The sequence below is a fragment of the Cebus imitator genome, unplaced genomic scaffold (assembly GCF_001604975.1).
Source record: "Cebus imitator isolate Cc_AM_T3 unplaced genomic scaffold, Cebus_imitator-1.0 Scaffold548, whole genome shotgun sequence".
In the NCBI taxonomy this organism is placed as follows: Eukaryota; Metazoa; Chordata; class Mammalia; order Primates; family Cebidae; genus Cebus; species Cebus imitator.
The window spans coordinates 859,107-879,338 of record NW_016107863.1 but is presented as its reverse complement, the minus strand read 5'-3'; the positions used below and the strand labels follow the sequence as shown (position 1 = coordinate 879,338).

The window sequence follows — 20,232 nt, the reverse complement described above, 5'->3', positions numbered from 1 at the left end:
GGAGTTAATTTTTGTGTAAGGTGTAAGGAAGGGGTCCAGTTTCAGCTTTCTGCATATGGCTAGCCAGTTTTCCCAACACCATTTATTAAGCAGGGAATCCTTTCCCCATTGCTTGTTTTTCTCAGGTTTGTCAAAGATCAGATGGTTGTAGATGTGTGGCATTACTTCCAAGGCCTCTGTTCTATTCCATTGGTCTATATCTCTGTTTTGATTTCAGTACCATGTTGTTTTGATTACTGTAGCCTGGTAGTATAATTTGAAGTCAGGTAGTATGAGGCCTCCAGCTTTGTGGGGGTTTTTTTGGATTTTTGTTTGTTTGTTTTTTACTTAGGATTGTCTTGGCTATGTGGACTCTCTTTTTGGTTCCATATAAGATTAAGGTAGTTTTTTCCAGTTCTGTGAAGAAGGTCAGTGGTAGCTTGATGGGGATAGCATTGAATCTATAAATTACTTTGGGCAGTATGGCCATATTCACAATATTGATTCTTCCTAACTGTGAGCATGGAATGTTTTTCCATCTGTTTGTGTCCTCTCTTATTTCCTTGAGCAGTGATTTGTAGTTTTCCTTGAAGAGGTCCTTCACATCCCTTGTTAGTTGTATTCCTAGGTATTTTATTCTCTTTGTAGCAATTGTGAATGGGAGTTCACTCATGATTTGGCTCTCTGTTTGTCTGTTTTTGGTGTATAGGAATGCTTGTGATTTTTGCACATTGATTTTGTATCCTGAGGCTTTGCTGGAGTTGCTTATCAGCTTAAGGAGATTATGGGCTGAGACAATGGGGTCTGCTAAATATACAATCATGTCCTCTGCAAATAGAGACAATTTTACTTCCTCTTTTCCTAATTGAATACCCTTTATTTCTTTCTCTTGCCTGATTGCTCTGGCCAGAACTTCCAATACTATGTTGAATAGGAGTGTTGAGAGAGGGCATCCTTGTTTTGTGCCAGTTTTCAAAGGGCTTGCTTCCAGTTTTGCCCATTCAGTATGATATTGGATGTGGGTTTGTCATAAATAGCTTTTATTATTTTGAGATACGTTCCATCGATATCTAGTTTATTGAGTGTTCTTAGAATAAAGGGCTGTTGAATTTTCTCAAAGTCCTTCTCTGTGTCTATGGAGATAATCATTCTTTTGTCCCTTTTTTCTACTCCAGCACCTTTGAGAGAAAACAGGGTCATAGCAAGGGACTTAGAGATTTCCCCTCAACTTTTCTCTGCAAGGATTATGGCTGCATTGTTGGGACTGGGATGAAGAAAAACAAAGTTAAAGATTTTCTTACTAACAAGCTGTATGATGGGATGAGGAGGGTATCTGGCCCCAGTTGTTGACCAACCATGGGGCACTTAATGACCTAAGTTTTCCTATGAGCACAAGAGTGCCGAATCTGAGGTCACAGAACATCCTTTTACATCCATGTTTATATATAGATATCCTTTCAAATATTTGCTTCCCTTTTGGTAGTGAAAACATACAACATACATACAATACAGCAAGATAAAATATATTTAAATATAGGTGAGAAACAGGAAACCAGGGAAATTTTTTAGTAAAAAGTAAGATGAAATAAAGTTAGTGTATAAGGTAAATGTCAAAGGTCTTGCACACCCTTCTGAATAACATTAGAAACAGACCAAGGAGAAAGGTCTGTTGATTTCAGAGGAGGGATGATATGGATAGCACTTGGCTTAGAAGACATATTTTGGTATTTTTCATACAAATACTGTGTTTGAATTGCAGCTAATTTTATTTAGGACTTTCATAATTATGTTAATAAAATGTATTTCATTTCTTATAATATGCTTGTTCAGTTTGTATCAGAAATGTCTTATCCTTAGAAATAATTTGGGTGGCTTTCTCTTTTTAAAAATTTTCTTGATTGGCTTATATAAGATAGGGATTATCTGATCCAAGAAGTTTTGGTAAAATGTACCTATAAGTTGTTCTGGTAACATGATGTTTAATTATCAATTCAATAATTTATTATTCAGGTTTTCTATTTCCCCTTTAATTTTAAAATTTTTATTTTCTAGAAAATATTTATCTGTGTTTTCTATTTATTTTCAGAATGTTTTCATAGTAATATACCCAAAATATATGCAAAATGTGGAAGCTGTATCTCCAAAAATATATAGAGAGAACAACTATGTTTTTATATCTCTACTATATCTCTCTTTATTAATCCGATGCCTTGGTTTATTATTATAATCTACAAATTATAAGTTTGAAAAAAGGGCCCTGAAAGTTTGTGGCTGGTAAGCTCAGATCTCTAAGTGTTTGTATATTTGAAAATGTTTTTATTTTTATTTCACTCTCAAATGAGAGTTTTGTGGACATAGAACTCTAGGCTGACAGTAATTTTTCCCTCAGTACTTTGAAGTATAACTAGACACAAAAGAACAATTTCCACAACAATGATCTACATAACATCAGTCAACCACATGCTACACACACACACACACACACACACACACACACACACACACACAAAGAGGTGCCACAGTCAAATATGGAAGCACTGCATACTATCTTGCAGATTCACAATGCACATTTATATAATTAAAGTCTTTGAGACGCCTAACAGAAAAGAAATCTCTTCACCCTTTTAACCTAGCACACCTCTTCAGCGCTCTCTTTTTCTTAGAATTGTCAACATCACATAGAAACCAGTTTCAGAGATCCTACAGCACACTAATTTAAAGATTAACTGTCAACAAATAACTGCATATTTGTTCTAAGTATATCTCTGTTCTGCTGTTATTTGTCCTAATTTAGACGATGGAATTAGGTTTCCATAAGTACATAACAAATTGCCACAAATTTAGTAACTTACAAGAGCAGCCATTTATATCTCAAAATTCTGTAGGTCAGAAGTCTGGCCATAACCTGAGTTCTCTGCTCAGGATCTCAGAGGCTGAAATCAAGGTGTTGGCCAACCTACGTTCTCATCTAGGTGCTTGTCTGGTGAAAACATTGTTTCCAAGATCATTCTGGTTGTTCGCAGAATTCAGATCCTTGCTAGTTGTTGCCTGGAGCAGTCCTTGACACCTGACCCTCTTCATCATCAAAGGCAATGATGGAAAATGTTTCTTACATTGAATCCTTTTCACACTTCATCCCTCTGACTTCAGACAGGACCCACTCTTTTTGTTTTTAAGGGCTGATCTAATTATAATTAGGTCAGGCCCACCCAAATAATCTCCCCTTTGATTGATTAATTCAAGGTCGGTTACTTGGTAACTTAATCATGGCTCGGTGTCCAACACATTCATAGGCCCCACCTGCATCCAGTCCAAGGGGATTACACAGTGTGTATACACAGGGGCCAGGAATCTTGAGGACCATCTCAGAATTCTGTCTACCACATTTACTATCCATCTCAGAATTCTCTCTACCACATTATTCAGTGCCAACCTGTGTAGGTGGCCACACCCCATACCAGATGAGAAGTTTCACTGTCTCCTTTTTAGAGAAGTCTATCACTATAATGTAATCCTTAGATTTTCTGCCAGAACAATAACTGGTGTGAGTTGGGCTTTGAGTGTGCAGTCTATCATGCAAAAAAGGAGTATATTTAAGCTAATCCAAAACATTGGATTGTATTCCATTTTTGCAGTATCATTATCCAGTTACCACAGGAAGTTGCCATTCATTCATTTCCTCATTTATCAATGTGCTCAGTACACATCACGTGTGGTTTCTGTGTACAAAGCTTTTCTGTGTTTCGGAGACCTAACTGGCAATTGTAACAGAGAAGCTGAAGACAGGGAGACCAGTTAGGAAGTTATTACAAGGACAAAGAATGACAAGAGCCATACCTAGACCAGTGGCAGTGGAAATAAGAGGAAAGAATGGACTCCAGAGTGAGGAAGAAAATTTAGACTCCCTGACTGATTGGATATGAGCTCCTGAAGGTTGACCAAGGGTTGATCAGGGATGACCAAGCTATGCAGATGAGGAACATCACTGAAGATGACAGTTTACCAACAAAGCACGTGCAGAAGGCTAAGCTAGAATAATAGCTCTTTTCTTCCTTCGGTTTTCTGGGTATTCTAAAGTAGGCACAAGAAGGTCAGTTACATTGCTTATGATCACACAGCAGATTTTCTTCTTGGTTTTCAGTCTGTTCATCTATAAGTATGGATATAAATATAGATATGGATACAGATATAGACAGAATACATATATGTGCAGTATATGTGTGTATATGTACAGATATGTATAATATACAAATATATACAAATTTTATATATAACATACAATTATATACATATTACATATTTAAATACACAGAGACCTTGCTTCCTGTTGTACCAAACCACAAGTAAATATTGGCCTAATTTGCCGTAGCAATATCTATAAATAAAATCAATTCTATTCTATTTTATGGCTGAGGATTCTCAGAGACTTATAAGGAGATGATAAAGCCTTGATCAAAATCCAGCTTATTTGCTCTTATGCAAATATTTCAAGAAGAAATATAAACTTTCCATATATTATACATATATTTATGCGGATTCCCAGCAGTTACAAGGGTTACATCTTAGCAGCGTAGTCTCTGGCACATCCTTCCTAGGATAGATTCAAACCACACACTACTGGGAGGGATAGATCTTCTCCTGTGACCAGACTCCAAGGGCACCACTTGTTAATGTAAAATGCGTTATATTGCTAGCAAGAGCGGGGAAAAATGCTCCTGATTCAATTCCTACTCTACTAATGGAGTTGTCTATCATTGTCCTTGACTTTAGGCAGCACGGTTTTTGAATGTCATTTTTAAAACTTATGACTGGTGCCACCCAAATTGAAAGTCACATACATTGCAAGGTTCTGAGGAAAAGTAGCGGTAGTTCACATGCTTCATTTGCTTCTTTCCTGCTCTTTCTCCTCCAGGGAGAACTTTTACACAGAAAGCCCAGTCCATTTAACTTTCATTGGTAATAAATAATGGCGTTGGCTGAATGATACCAGGCAGCCTCTTGTGAATGAAACTGATGTCTTGTTTCCTCCCTCCCTGTGTCTGGCTGCAAGAGAGGAGAGGCGAAGCTAGAGGTCAGGCTAACCGATGTCTGACCCATGTCACACAATTAAGACCACCCTTTCTCCACATCACGAGGTATCTAATCTCCACTTCTAATTGCCATTCCTGCCTTACTCTCAGATATCCTCTACCCATTCAAACTTAACACAACCCAAATCAAATTACCTATCCTTACCAGTTTTCAATCCTTAAACCTATTGTGAATTTCATAAATTCGTGAGTGTGCATATATGAATCACTCTACCTCTGTTATCTCAGATTGGAGTCATCTTTTCTCATACCTCTCCCTAAATGAAGATACTAAGTGAAAATGCTTTCTAACTCATGTTGAACATGTCTCTGAAATTTCCCACGAAGTTTTCTCCTTTTGGATCATAGCATCACCCTCATATCCATATCCTTATCATCTTAGCTGCATTGAGGCAGTAAGAGGTCCCATTATTCACTCTGCCACAGCCAGTAAAACCCTTTCTAACCATGGCACAGTCTTCCCTTTATAATATCAAAAATGAAAGCAGATCAAGTTAGGAAAAATTGCAAAATTTATTATCACACAAAAAGTACAGATTACAATCTGGGAGACTTCACACCGAGTGGTAAGAAGCTCTACTGAGCAGTTAGTTACAACACAGTTTATAAAGTATAAAGGAGGAAGTATTTTGACTTTTTCCATGATTGGTTGTTATACCTTATCATTTTTCTTTTCAAGCAAAACAGAGCTGTTTAAGCCTATTTATCTATAGCTGACTGGTTTAATTTCAGGGAATCATGTGGACAAGGATGTTAAAACTTACATTTTGTGTTTATAATTAGAGCCTTTCAGGGAATTAAGATGACAAGTTTTGGTTACATGGTTATGGGCAGTTGGCCTTGGGGTATATCTAGACTGTGGCCTCCATTTTTATTTTTATTATTATCACTATTATTATTATTATTTTACTCTGTCCCCCAGGCTAGAGTGCAATGGGGTGATCTCAGCTCACTGCAACCTCAACCTCCTGGGTTCAAGTGATTCTCCTGCCTCAGCCTCCAAGTAGCTGGGATTACAGGCACACGCCACCATGCCTGGTTAATTTTTGTATTTTTAGTAGATACAGGGTTTTACCATCTTGGCCAGGCTGGTCCCAAACTCCTGACTCCACATCTTCCTCCTGCCTCAGCCTCCCAAAGTGCTGAGATTATAGGCATGAGCCACCACACCCAGTGCCATTTTTATGTTTCCTTAACAACATCCAAGACCTACAATTCTCCAGATGATCAAGGTCCACATGAATGACTCATAGTTTCCTTAACTGCCCAATCTCTTTGACCTTCGATTCCAATCACCATGAGCCATCCATTCCCACACTTACACCCTAGCTCTTGTTAAAGTATCACAAGCTCTCCAGCACTGCACAGTCTTCTGTCCTTCCATACCCAGGTGCCTATTTCCATCATTCTGTTCCTTCATTGCTTTGGGACACTCAGTCATTCAGCCCCTCTCTGCATTCCTAGCTATCTCCCTCCTCCCACATGTCCTCAACTTTGGGAATCCAGGCTCGGGAATTTGTGACCTCTTCCTCTCCCACCTGCCATAGCTCTCACTGACTTTTAACCAGTCCACACTCTGCCACCCTTTTCTCCTTGCCCTCTAGTCTCCCCCACACTCTGCACTCATCTTACCTGATCTGCCTCCCCCAGGCCTGACCCATCTATGGGCCACCCCCAGCACTGCTACAGTGAGTTCTCTGCAATGCAGATCTGAGTGTGTCATTTCCATGGTGCAGATCCTTCAGTTGTTCCCAGATGCCTTCAAGATAAGTCCAAGCTCTGTCCAGCAGGCTGTTCATGATCTGGATTCTACATATGTATTCAGTTTCATCCACAACAACATCCTCCAGTATAATCCAGATGTAGTAAGCCACCTGCAGTTCCCTGAGGGATTCATGCGCTCTGTGAACTTCAGCCCTTGCCCATGGCACCCCCCTACCTGGAATATTCCTCCCACCCACCCATTCTTCATCCCACCAATTCTTGCTCATTTTTTTTCTTTTCTTTGACCCAAGTGCCAAGAGTCTTTTGTTTAGGGCAGTTTCATGGCTTGTGAGGGGATGAGGAGCCATTTATTCATTGCTTGGCCCAAACATGTGTTATAGTTGCTCTGAAAAGCTCAGATCAAAAGGTAAAGACAAAGATGGAAAATAGCCAGACATCAGACCCCCAAAGATGCCCACGATTGGCTTTGTCATTTCCACACTGATTTTCTTTTACTGGTGAAGTAAGATGAAAGGAGATAAAATTCCCAAGCCAGTAGAGAGCTTAGGGCAACAATACATCCTTTTTTAAAAAATGTTTTGTGGCCGGGCGCAGTGGCTCATCCTATAATCCCAGCACTTTGGGAGGCCTAGGTGGGTGGATTACCTGAGATCAGGAGATCAAGACCATCCTGGCCAACATGGTGAAACCCAGTCTCTAGTAAAAACACAAAAATTAGCTTGGTGTAGGGGCATGTGCCTGTAATCCTAGCTACTCGGGAGGCTGAGTCAGGAGAATCACTTGAACCAGGGAGTCGGAGGTTGCAGTGAGCCAAGATGGTTCCACTACACTTCAACCTGGCAACAGAGTGAGACTCCATCTCAAAGAAGAAAAAAACCTTTTGCAGATAGAGTTCACAAATTTCTCTTTTGACCAGGAAGTGGCCATTTCTCTGAATACAAAGACAGAGTGGGCATTGGCAGTAGGACAATCATAGCTTTTGTCTGTGTACTAAGCATTTGAAATAGGCCTATAGGTTATTACAAACAGCTGTATAGGATTATTGGCCGTTAAAGGCCAGCTGAAATGAGTTAGTAAACTTATAGTTCGATAACCAGAGAGCCAAATGGAAAAGGCAATAGTAAAACAAGGGTCAGGTAGGGTCTGGAATGGAGAGGGAAGAAACTTTATCTAACATGGCATGGGCCTCCTTTTCCCATGCTGCAGGTGAAGATGCTGAGGTTTGGAGAGGTTGTGAATGAAGAGTCCAGAACTTGGATGTGCAGAGCTAGGAATAAAGCCAATTTTAACTCACTCCAGAGGTACTTCAGAGGCTTGAAGTAAAAGCCAAGTCAGGGTAGCCAGGTGAAATCCATGATACTGGCTTGAGGCTCATGGGTGGAAGTAGCTGGTCCACAAACGGACAGACTTACATTTTCAGGACTACTCACTAGTTCTTAACAGAGCCTGACCTAGCTAGGGCTTATATGGACTCCAATAACCATGGCATGGAGACAAGGGCCCGGTTGGGAGAGAGTTTTATGTCCGAGATGACAGGATGGGTGTGTGAAGAGACGTTAAGAAGAAAGTTCTTGTGGAGGGAGGAAAGAACCCAGAAGTTGCCACTACGTTTCATAATACATTTTGATAAGCTCACTTAAGTGTCCCAGGAAAGCTACTGTAGGTGGAAATAGTCTCATTTTAATAAAGATGATTATGTTTTTCCTTGTGAAAATAATAGGTCATTTCAGAAAGCATGGAAAATACAGCAAAAGAAAATGGAGGAAATATGTTCTTAATTAGTAAAACAACTGCTATTAAAATCTGCTGTCATTTTTCCAGTCTTTAATTCACGTAATTCCTGTTATTGTGATCATGAATTGTGGTTTCCTGCTTTTGTCACTTAACACTGCAAAACAAGCATCTTCCCTCTTAGTAGCATTTAGTGTTACATGTAATTATATATATTTATATATAAATTATTATAGAGAAGTATAAACTATTCTATTATATGTATATATCACAGTGTACCTAACCTATTGTTGGGCATTGAGGTTAGAAGATATGATGCACTCCAGAATGGAATAACTGGACCAAAGATACAGTTGTAAGAACCTGAGACAGTCAGCAGGGCTGGATTCTCACTTAGGCCTTTTTAGAGTAGTACCTATTCCTGGGTTTGATCCTCGAACTTGACATGCCCATCATCAAGTTTTCTCAGTACTGGGAATGACTAGTTCTTAGGAGTTGTATAGGAGTTAACTAAAACTAATCTACAGTAGAAATCAGACGTACCACATGGTCACTGTGGAACTCATTAGTATTGGCTGTCAAATATTTCTGCTCTCTGCCTCCCGGGCGCCCTATAGGATTATATTCCTTGCTCCCTGAGGGTGACTGGAGCCTGTGTCTAGTTCTGAGAAGCTGTGTTTGGAATTGAACACTTACTTGCAGGAGGAACTCTCTTTGCCTCTGTCACTGTGACTGGTGATGCTCAAGAGGGTGTCTGCTCCATCAGCCCACAGTGAGAATGTGAGCAAGAAATACAAGTTAAAGCCCCTGAGCCTTGGAAGTTGGCTGTCAGTGCAGCATCAGGATGGCAGCTCATCCTGACTGCCACAGAGAAGATGTTCACATTATTATGCCCAACATATTTAATCTCTGTAAATAGAAATCCACCAAAGTTAAAAGATTGCTTTTAGGATTCATCAGAATAAAAGAAAATGTGTATCTATTTCAGGTGTTTCACAGCCCTTGATTAAGGGTACTGTAACATTATTAAGACTTCCTCCTCCCAGATAGTTTGGGCTGAGCAATGCCAACATTTACCTTCCCGAGTCTCCTTTTTGCACTTTTAATGTTAGCCAAGCCAACTTCTAAGGGTCACAGTTTTTCTTTAATTGTTGTTGTTTTATTTTAAAAGTCACACCATACACTATTTAACAAATGAATACTTTTTTTTAACTTTTGTGTATATAGTTTTGAGACAGAGTCGCTCTCTATTGCCCCTGGCTAGAGTACAGTAGTGCAATCTCAGCTCACTGCAGCCGCTGCCTCCCAGGTTCAAGGGATTCTCCTGCCTCAGCCTCCCAAGTAGATGGGATTACAGGTGCTCACAGCCAGCTAACAAATGAGTACTTTAGAATCAAATGAAGTAAAATGTAAAAGACCTGCTTTCTCCCTCCCCTACCAGCCCACTTCCTGGAGTTCAGTTTGGAGTGTGCCCCTCCAGACATTTTCTCTGCAGTTCAAAGTACAAATGGGATCCTACTCTTCATATTCTTCTGCGCTTTGCTTTTTCACTTCATTTGTTGGGTGTCTTTTCACGTCGGTACATGTCAATTTGCCCCTTTCTTTTTAACGATGGCAGAATTCTCAAAGATTTATCAGCCTTCACTTAACCAGTTTCCTATTTGTACACAGCTCTGGGTTTTTCCCCAGTCTTTTGCTATTGCTAGTAATGTTCCAATAAAAATCCTTGTTAAATGTATCTTTTGCACACTTGTGCAAGTTAATCCAGAAGGAAAACCCATAAAAATACAATTCTAGGTTGAAGGGAGTTGCAGTTTAAATGCCAGTAAATATTGCCAGTTTCCTTTCCAAAAGTCAAATCAATTTGCATTCCTACCAAAATAGTGTGAGAATTCTTGTCTCTTCCCCCTCTCAAGGATGCAGGGCATTACCAAACTTTTAGAAATTCCTTCCATCATAATCACGAAAAAATATATTGTATTGTTGATTTAAAGTACATTTTCTTAATTACAGGTGAGTTTGTGCTTGTTCCTTCTTTAAATATGATAATACCTTCAGTCAAGTATGGTGAGGCTTTGGTAGCATTCTTTCTCTTTAAACTGTGCTGATTTTCCTGTTTGAATCTCAAAGAATAAGCCTATTTTTAAGCCCTGAGGAAGCATCTTATCCCTGCCCCTCATTTACTGAGTAAACAGGGCTCACCACATTTCTAAGACCTTTATATAAATGTATATCATAGCTGGGGTGTTTTACAGGGGTAGCATCAAGGCAGATGGACTGGGAATTGGCCAGCCCTCCAACCTCTCAGTTAATTAATGTGACATATTCTTTCATTGCAGCAATTCAGTTTTGTGTCCTTGCCCACTGACGTGCTGGAAATTGAGGTGAAGGACAAGTTTGCCAAGAGCCGCCCCATCATCAAGCGCTTCTTGGGAAAGTTGTCAATGCCCGTTCAAAGACTCCTGGAGAGACATGCCATAGGGTAAGCCTGTGACTGAGCTCTTACTATCACTAGGATCCCACCAACAGCCTGTGCCCCAAGGTGGCCTGTAGGCTGCGGTAGTATATAGACTCTCCCAGAGAGTCAAAATGGTGTCGTTATATTTCCTTAGCTTTTCCTACTAATTATGTTGCCTGAGCCAACCTAAGTGTTTGTTCGATTAAACAAACCCTTCCCTTTCCACTTGATTGTATAACACTGGTTACTTACCCAAGAGAGCAAAAAATCCTATTAAAAGTATTAAACAGTATTAAAAGAAGCCCTCAATGGGGCATTTTTCTGTACAGATAGAAACTAAACTTTGTTTTACTATGAAGAATATTATTTCATTCATATGCCAGTCTGGTATGTAAGATTTAATCATATGTGACATTTCCATAACAAGATGAAATACTGGGTAACTACTGTAGAGTGTCTTACTTAGAAGACACTAGTATCTGCAGATGCTAGATAACATGGATAAGAATTTGAAAGCATGATTCTCATGGAATGACAGCAATTAAGATGCTCACAGAATTCAGTTGTATATGAGAATGTGTTTCTGTGTTTTGTCTCTTTTACATTCATGTCCACTCATGGTTCTCATTAAAGTGGACTATGACCCATAACAGCCCTAAGTATAATATGTATATCTTTAGGTGACAGGGACTACATTTCAAAACACTAAATAAAGCTTTCTATCGATAAACATATACTTACAATGTAACCCTTACAAAGATAGCAAAAGAATGAGAAAAAATAGGCAGAATTTCCAAATGTCTTAAAGTTGTTTGGATTATTAGGACTTTGGAATCACTGGTGATTATCATAAGGACACTTATTAATAATTGGAAACTGATGGCAGATATGCAGCGGGGTACACAGAGGCCTGCCATTAACTCTCCAGCCAAAGGAAGCTGGGTTTATGGAGCTACAGTCTCATGTCATACACAGTATTTGCACTTGCCATTCATGGTCGTGAGGATTAAACAGACAAAAAGTGTCCATAAAAAACCTAGCACCGTCACTGGCATGTAATAGGAGCTCAAAAGAAAATGGTATTCCTTGCGATCTTTTTTATTTCATTTAGTCTCATAATGCTTCTGTGACAGCATTATCACCATTCCTCCACGAGGAAACAAGGCTTCAATAATTACGTAAGCCCAAGGCTTGTGGGTGGCAGAGATGCAGGCAGTGTCAGACTCACACCTGTGTCTCTCCAAAGCCCGAGGTCTGCCACTGCACAACAGGCTCCTTTCAGGGTTCCTGGGATTGATTCTCTAGTTTACCGTGGGCCACACTTTTCATTTCTCTCCTTCTCTGTCCTACTGGCTGCTAACACCTCTGCTGGGGCGGGGGGCGGGGGGCTGGAGAACAAAAACAGGGGTTGTGTAGGATTGTTTCTACCCCAGCACCCAGCGCACCAGCACCCAGCATGCATTAGATAGCGATTTGTACCAGTAGAACAAAACTTCTCTCCCCAGCTTGCTGCAGCCGCAGAACCCCTCTGCCCTCCCATGCTGAGTTCTCTCCTAAGCCCAGGCTGCCAGCTCTTACCTTCTTGGCACTGTCCTGCTCTCCCAGCCTCCCACTGTGGAAAGGCACATCCCCAGCTGAAAGCAAGTACCTGAGGTGGAAAAGGGTGTCTCAGACCAGAAGAAGGTTAGCTATGATTTTCCCAGTGTTCTTGCCACCTGGGGAAATGGAGAGCACAGATGGAGTGTGATTAAGCTTAGACCTCTCCAAAAAGGCAGCAACAGCAAGCCATGGAGGCATTTTCCTCCCACCGTCTTTGATGGGATACCAGACCGCCCGGTGGTGACATGGCAGAACAGCTCCTCCAAAGCCTTCTGCTTCCACAGCCCCTGATGGCCACTTTTGCAGTGTTGCCCCTTCCAGAGGTGCCCCAACACGGGTAGGAGCAGAGCGTTGGGGCTGTGGCCATGGAAGCAGTAGCTATGCAGCCTGAGCCATGGCAGAACCCCAGAGTGCACCCATAACAAAAGCGAATCCACTTTGCAGCTTCCCTCTGCCCTCTGCACACGCGCTCCCCATAAAGCCCCCTGCATCCTTTCTGAAACGTTTGGCTCCATCTATGTCGGCTCCCTCCCTGTCCTCAGATATTTGTGCCTTCCCCCCTGGGCACACATGCACTCTCATTTCCAATGTTCCCTCCATTCCTTGGCCCGTAACATCCCAGGCTTCAGTTGGCTCTCTGTCTCTAAGTCTAACCATCTCACCTTCGCATTGAAGTGTCACCGGCTGCCTTGAACCATTATTTAATGGTCCTACCTTATGCCCCTAGCTGGACATAAGCTATTTAAAGGCAGAGGCGATGTATGACATGCTTTGTATCAACTGCAGCACCTTTCACATGGCAGGGGCTCAAAAAATATTTGTTACGTGGGTGAAAAGCAAAGGAAATAAAAGCCCGGAAAGTAAATGCAAAGCATAATAAATGTAATTTATGTGCCACTGTCTGATTGTCTTTAGGCCTCCCCTGATTTCAATTAAGTTTTGGGTTCAGGGTGACTTTGGTCGTAATAGACCTACTTCATAATATTGACCCAGGCTCTTTCTAAATAGACAGAATACTGAGACTCATCCTATTTTTTTTCTGCATATAATGCTTTACTTAAGTGACTCCTGAGGAACTCCAAACACCAAATCATGGCTTATCAAAGAAGAATTTTAAGTCAGGGGCTTGTTGGAATATATGTTGTTTGTCTAATAATGCCAGTGTTTTCTAGAAAGAAACATTAAAACACTATCAGCCAGTGACTTATCTTTTTGTTTTCATGTCACAAATTAATAAATGGAATAAATACAGGGTCATCTGAATAATGACTGATTTGGGGCTGTTTGTTATTACTGGGTCCCTGGTTTGTTAACTCCTATATATCCTAAGGTAGTCACTCTTCCTATTTAGGCCAAGGTGAGGGGCAATTTACTAGGCTGAAGCTGTATTGTTAATGATAGTATAACACCAAGTTTCAGGTTGATTGCCTCTAGAAAGTTTTCCTTTTATACTTTTTGTAATTTCTTTTTATAATTAAGAAATTATAAATTTCTTATAATTTATAAGAAAGTGTTTATAATTTATTTTTATAATTAAAGTTTTCTTTTTATAAATTGCTGTGAGTGGGTAGAGGGGATGGCACAGAAGTCCAGGATGGAGACTCGGGGTGTCTACATGTGGGAGCCCGCAGTGGTGTTAAGTGGAAGTCACAAGCCAGAGACAGCCCACGAGTCTTGCTCTGCTCCGTCCTGGAGCAGGTGCCGTTCTGTAGCTCCCACAGACTCTCCAGTAACCATGACAGCACCCTTTCTTAGACATTACATATATACCACAAGATATGCATCTGCTGGCACTGTCCATCATTGAGGACATATTTGGAAAATGGCAGTCTGCACAGGAAAAGCAGGCCAAGGACATCCTTGTCTTTTTTTATTCTCTCTCTGTCTCTGTTTTAGAGCACAGGTTGGCCAACTATATTTGTACAGGGCCAGGTAGTAAATATTTTAGGCTTTGCAAGGCCCACAGTCCATGTCTAAACTACTCAGCTCTGCCAGTATAGCACGAAAGTTGCCACAGACAATCCGTAAGCTAGCAAGCATGGCCGTGCTCCAATAAAACTTTATTTGTGGGCACTGAAATTTGAATTGCATATAATTTTTACATGCTACAAAATGTTACTCTTCTTTTGTTTCTTTTTCCAACCATTTAAAATGTAAAAAGCTCACAAGCACACAAAGACAGGTGGTGGGCCAGATTTAGCCCATGGGCTGTAGTTTGCCTGCCCCTGCTTTAGAATACGGACACTCAGTTGAACTTAACCATTTTTTTTACTTTACAATGGTGCGAACGCTATATGAATTTAGCAGAAAAAGCAGAAACCATACATCAAATTTTGAATTTTGATCTTTTCCCAGGCTAGCAATACGCAGCATGATAGTTTTGTGATGCTGGCAGCAGCAGCAAGCCACGGCTCCCAGTCAGCCACGTGATCACAGGGTAAACAAGTGATACTGGACTCTACAGTATACTGTATTCAGTAAATTACATGAGATATCCAGTGCTTTATTATAAAATAGTTTTTGTGTTACATGATTTTGCTTACCTTTAGGCTAATGTAAGCGTTCCGAGCACTTTTAAGGTAGGCTAGGCTAAGCTATGATGTTTGGTAGGCTAAATGTATTAAATGCATTTAAATGCATATGTAATAAATGTATCAAATGCATTTTTGACTTGCCAGCATTGTCAGCTTTCGATGGGTTTATCAGGTCGTAATCCATGGGAGGTCGAGGGGCATCTGTATTCAGTAAGGACTTCCTTACAGTTTTGTATTGCCGTTGAGAACATCAGGACTTCCCTGGGCTTGTGCGCCTCACCCACTGGTGTAGGAAGCACACTGCATGATCATTAGGAGCAGAGGTATTGACCAGATCTGTGATGGTGCTTATTTCCTTCTAGGGATAGGGTGGTCAGCTACACACTTGGCCGCAGGCTTCCAACAGATCATGTGAGTGGACAGCTGCAATTCCGATTTGAGATCACTTCCTCCATCCACCCAGGTATTTTCAGCATGAACTTCATGTCTTGTCCTAGGCTAGTGTCATAAGTGTGGTTCCTTTCTCTAAAAAACAATAACCATGGTTCTCTCCAGACATATCCTAGTCTTTAGGTTTTATGGCTCTCTATCTTCTCCATTTGAGGCCCAGAAGCCAGTGATCTATTCCGGAAGCCCGGTTGCTGTCCCCTTGATAGAGAGGTTCCTCTTCATTCTAGTGACCCAAAGGTAGAGGGTAGACAGTGGACTGAAGATTAACAATGAGACCAACATGGATAGGAGCTCTGTCTTATTTATCATCCTATTTCTGGCACCCATATAGGTGTTTAATCGTCACATACGTGAATGAATGAATGAATGAATGAACATGAAACATCTTTCTACCTAGTAACTAGATATAGACCAGCCAGTTGCTGAAAAATGTCATGTTGAAGAACTATAATTGTACAGTGAATTTTTATAATATCACAGAAAAAAATGAAAATATAAATAGGATGGAAAACTCCAGAATCATCCAGTGTTCCATTTAATGCTAAAACAGATTTCCAAATAAGAATGATAGGATGCCTCATAATTCTACTTTTGCTCTGCTTCTGCAGCCCCCATACATCTCAATATAGATCACACTGAGAACTGTTAGGACCTCCTGGACCATTTACAAGTTTCTATTAAATCTAATGAAGCTCTTGAGAACTTAGAGCTGGAGTTTATCACTACCCACTCATTAAACTCCAGGTGTACTTTCCTATGGCAACATACAACTTAGATTCTAAGAAAACACCTTGTCTGTTTTGTCTTTTCAAATTCAGCCATTTTCTACATTCTAAGAATAAAACTGACTCTTCCTTTGGTGTAGCCATAAGGACAGCTTTATAGCTCACCAGAGGAAGTGTTTTTCTTTGACTAGTGAAGTGCACTAGTGCATTTGAAATGGGAAGTTCACATCTGGCAGGAATCCAGTAGAGCAGCTGCAGGAAGGTAGAGTTAGGCACTGGCTGCTACCCCTTGAATGACTGCTTGGGATGAAGACCTTGTTCATTTTCTTTTGGAATAAACTCCAAATGTTGGGAACAGCCCAGCCTGAGCTATTGAATGACTATGGTTGCTCCCATTCTTCATCCAGCCTTTTGCTTCTCTCTGGTTGCCTGAGAACCCTGCTTACCCTTTATGCCACCCTGCAGGACCTAAGCATAGGGAAACATTCTGAGCAAATAGAATTAACTAAATATAATCATTAAGGAGCCATAAATAACACCACTACCGCCCTCATCTCTGGAAGTTATTCTGTGTGTCCAACGCTGTTGAGCACCTGCTATGTGCCCAGAACTGCATTAGTGCTAGGCTTTGGGCATTTTATTTATTTAACAAATTTATTTATTAAAAAAATTTATTTAATTCAAAAGATGAATTCCCTTGAAACAGATTTTGGAAATATATCCGTGACTGCAAGTTGTTGTTAACATAGCAAGAACTCATTCTTACAGAATCTCTCACTAGAGCTCTGGCCAGTGAGAAACTCTCATCAACCTACACTCAATATCCTAATGTAGAAATCCCTTAGTGATGGCTTACATGTCCCACAGGGTATTCTAACACCACAATGCTCTCTTCTGGTAGAAATGACGTGTTTTTCTTCTTGCCAGCAGATGATGAGGAGATTTCCCTGAGTACCGAGCCTGAGTCAGCCCAAATTCAGGACAGCCCCATGAACAATGTGGTGGAAAATGGCAGTGGGGATCCTCCTACTGAGGCCCCAGAGCCCTCTGAGGGCTGGACGCCAGAGCAGCTGGGTGAGGGCAGTGTCCCAGATGGTCCAGGGAACCAGAGCATGGAGCTTTCCAGACCAACTGAGGAAGCAGCAATCATCACAGAGACAGGAGACCAGGGCATGGTCTCTGTGGGACCTGAAGGGGCTGGGGAGCTGCTGGCCCAGGCGCAAAAGGACATCCAGCCTGCTCCGAGTGCAGAAGAGCTGGCCGAGCAGCTGGACCTGGGTGAGGAGGCGTCAGCACTGCTGCTGGAAGACAGTGACGTCCCAGCCAGCACCGAGGAGGAGCACGTGGAGGAGGAAACCACTGCACAGAGCCGGGCTGGAAGGGAGGAAGAGAAGGAGCGGGAGGAGGAGGAGGGAGATGTGTCTGCCCTGGAGCAGCGAGAGGGCAGGCTACAGCTGCGGGCCTCGGTGAAGAGAAAAAGCAGGCCCTGCTCCTTGCCTGTGTCCGAGCTGGAGACAGTGATCGCGTCGGCCTGTGGGGACCCCGAGACCCCGAGGACACACTACATCCGCATCCACACGCTGCTGCACAGCATGCCCTCGGCCCAGGGCAGCAGCGCGGCAGAGGATGAGGACGGCGCGGAGGAGTCCACCCTAAAGGACTCCTCAGAGAAGGATGGGCTCAGTGAGGTGGACACGGTGGCCGCTGACCCGTCTGCCCTGGAAGAGGACGGAGAAGAGCCCGAGGGGGCTACTCCAGGCACGGCGCCCCCTGGCCACTCCGGGGGCCACTTCCCCAGCCTGGCCAACGGCGCGGCCCCCGATGGCGACACGCACCCCAGCACCGGGAGCGAGAGCGACTCCAGCCCCAGGCAAGGCGGGGACCACAGCTGCGAGGGCTGTGACGCGTCCTGCTGCAGCCCCTCGTGCTACAGCTCCTCGTGCTACAGCACGTCCTGCTACAGCAGCTCGTGCTACAGCGCCTCTTGCTACAGCCCCTCCTGCTACAACGGCAACAGGTTCGCCAGCCACACGCGCTTCTCCTCCGTAGACAGCGCCAAGATCTCCGAGAGCACGGTCTTCTCCTCGCAAGACGACGACGAGGAGGAGAACAGCGCGTTCGAGTCGGTGCCTGACTCCATGCAGAGCCCTGAGCTGGACCCGGAGTCCACAAACGGCGCTGGGCCGTGGCAAGACGAGCTGGCCGCCCCTAGCGGGCACGTGGGAAGAACCCCGGAAGGCCTGGAATCCCCCGTGGCAGGTCCAAGCAATCGGAGAGAAGGTTAGACCTCAAACCTGATCAGAGTGAGAATAGGACCGTCAGGGGGACACAGGTGTCAGCAACGCAGTTTAAAAACAAGAGGGGCGGGGGATCGGTCTCAAACGGGGTTGCTGGAGCAATGTATGCCTGTCTTGTACATCTATGTGTGCATGTGTATCTGTGCATGAGTATAGATGACTGTGAGTAGCTGACACCCCACCATGTCTCAGATACACACCAGGAATTCCGACTGGTTGGATGTGAGCCTGCACTTGTATGTGTGCTGCTATGTTTGTTTCAACTAATCACCAGAACTGGCTAGTGTACATGTTATCCTAGTCTTGACAGCAGCCAGAACCCCAAGACTAGTGTCAAATGATACATGTGGGAAATAATCTATCTACATTAAATGGATAATGTGTAAATATCTGCTGACTTTCAAAGCACGTGGAAGATTAGCAATAGATGTTAATATTAGTTGAGGAACAGATGTTTACCTCTGTTTTAGAACTCAACTAGCCCATGTACATACATGTAGATATGTCTAGCCTACATATATTTGTCATTATTTATGTCCACTCAATTCTTGTTATTGTTAGTTTTGTTTTGTTGTTGTTGTTGTTGTTGTTGTTTGCTTTTCTGGCTAATGGAAGGGGAAAATAACATGGTTGTGTATAAATCACTTTGTTTCCAATAAGAATTGAATCCAAAAGCTGCCACCATTAGTTTTAAAATGTATTCTGTGTTTTAACCAAAGATTTTTTTTTAGTTATGCCTGTGGAATTATATGTGAAATTAATTTGCATTTCCTTATCCACGAGCGGGAACTATCTTCCAGTCAAGTGACAGTGGCACGATGGGGGAAAAAAATTGAAAAGTCACATAATAATGTGAAATAATTCAGTTGTTTTAAAAGAGAAAAACATAGCCTCTGCTATTTTGCTGTTCTGCCGTTGAAATTAGCCTCCAACAAAAGACGGGGATGTTTTGTCTAGATTGTAAGCTCATCAAGGGCCAGAGTCATGTTTCTTTATGTTTGAATACTTAGCACCTAAACAAACCCCTGGTGCCTACAAATTTTTTTGAACAGGAGCTAAAGGGAGCATTAAAAAAATAATTTTAAGTATCAGTAATGCCCGCTTCTACATTTCAGAAAAAGAGTGAGAGAAGGTGGCATGTGCAATAATGATAAACGCAAGGAAATTGGTAGAGGTAAAGAAACGCAGGAGGAAAGGTAAAACAGCATGGAAAGGCACCCACGAGGAGTGGGATGGAAAATCCCTCCTGTGAGGAGAATGGAATGGGAAATGCCTTTCTTTGACAAGGATGTTTTGAGGCCCTCCTTTATTCTAGGCCAGATGTAATGTGCTGGGCACAGGAAGATGGATTGGCATCAGGTGATGTATGGACATTACTCAATAATTACAGCCTAATTAAAAATAAGACAACAAAAGGAGCTGGGGGATTCCCACATAAAAGGCACAGTAGGAGCTGGCAAGGATGTTGGATTACGGAGGTCTGCAAACTTTTTCTATAAATAACCAGATAGTAAATACTTTAGGCTTTCTAGGTCAAGAGGTAAACAATCAAATAACTGTTCTCACTAAAAGACTTTTTTTTAGTATTGAAAAATGTACTGACACTTTTCTTAGCTTAGAGCCATATAACCCTGTTTTAGTGTA

At 42.0% G+C, this 20,232-nt stretch overlaps 1 protein-coding gene across 10 annotated transcripts in view; it reads left to right on the top strand.

The window, feature by feature from the left end:
* HECW1 (HECT, C2 and WW domain containing E3 ubiquitin protein ligase 1) overlaps positions 1-20,232 on the top strand; it is a 453,917-nt gene that overhangs the window by 317,208 nt on the left and 116,477 nt on the right. For 6 of the 10 annotated variants that reach the window (XM_017515378.2, XM_017515381.2, XM_037733810.1 and 3 more), the window contains 3 exons: positions 10,865-11,007; positions 15,479-15,579; positions 17,219-18,571. In XM_017515378.2, coding sequence (XP_017370867.1) covers positions 10,865-11,007; positions 15,479-15,579; positions 17,219-18,571 — 1,597 coding nt within the window. The remainder of the gene's footprint in view (positions 1-10,864; positions 11,008-15,478; positions 15,580-17,218; positions 18,572-20,232) is intronic. The other 4 variants (XM_017515382.2, XM_017515385.2, XM_037733811.1 and 1 more) reach the window with 1 other exon arrangement.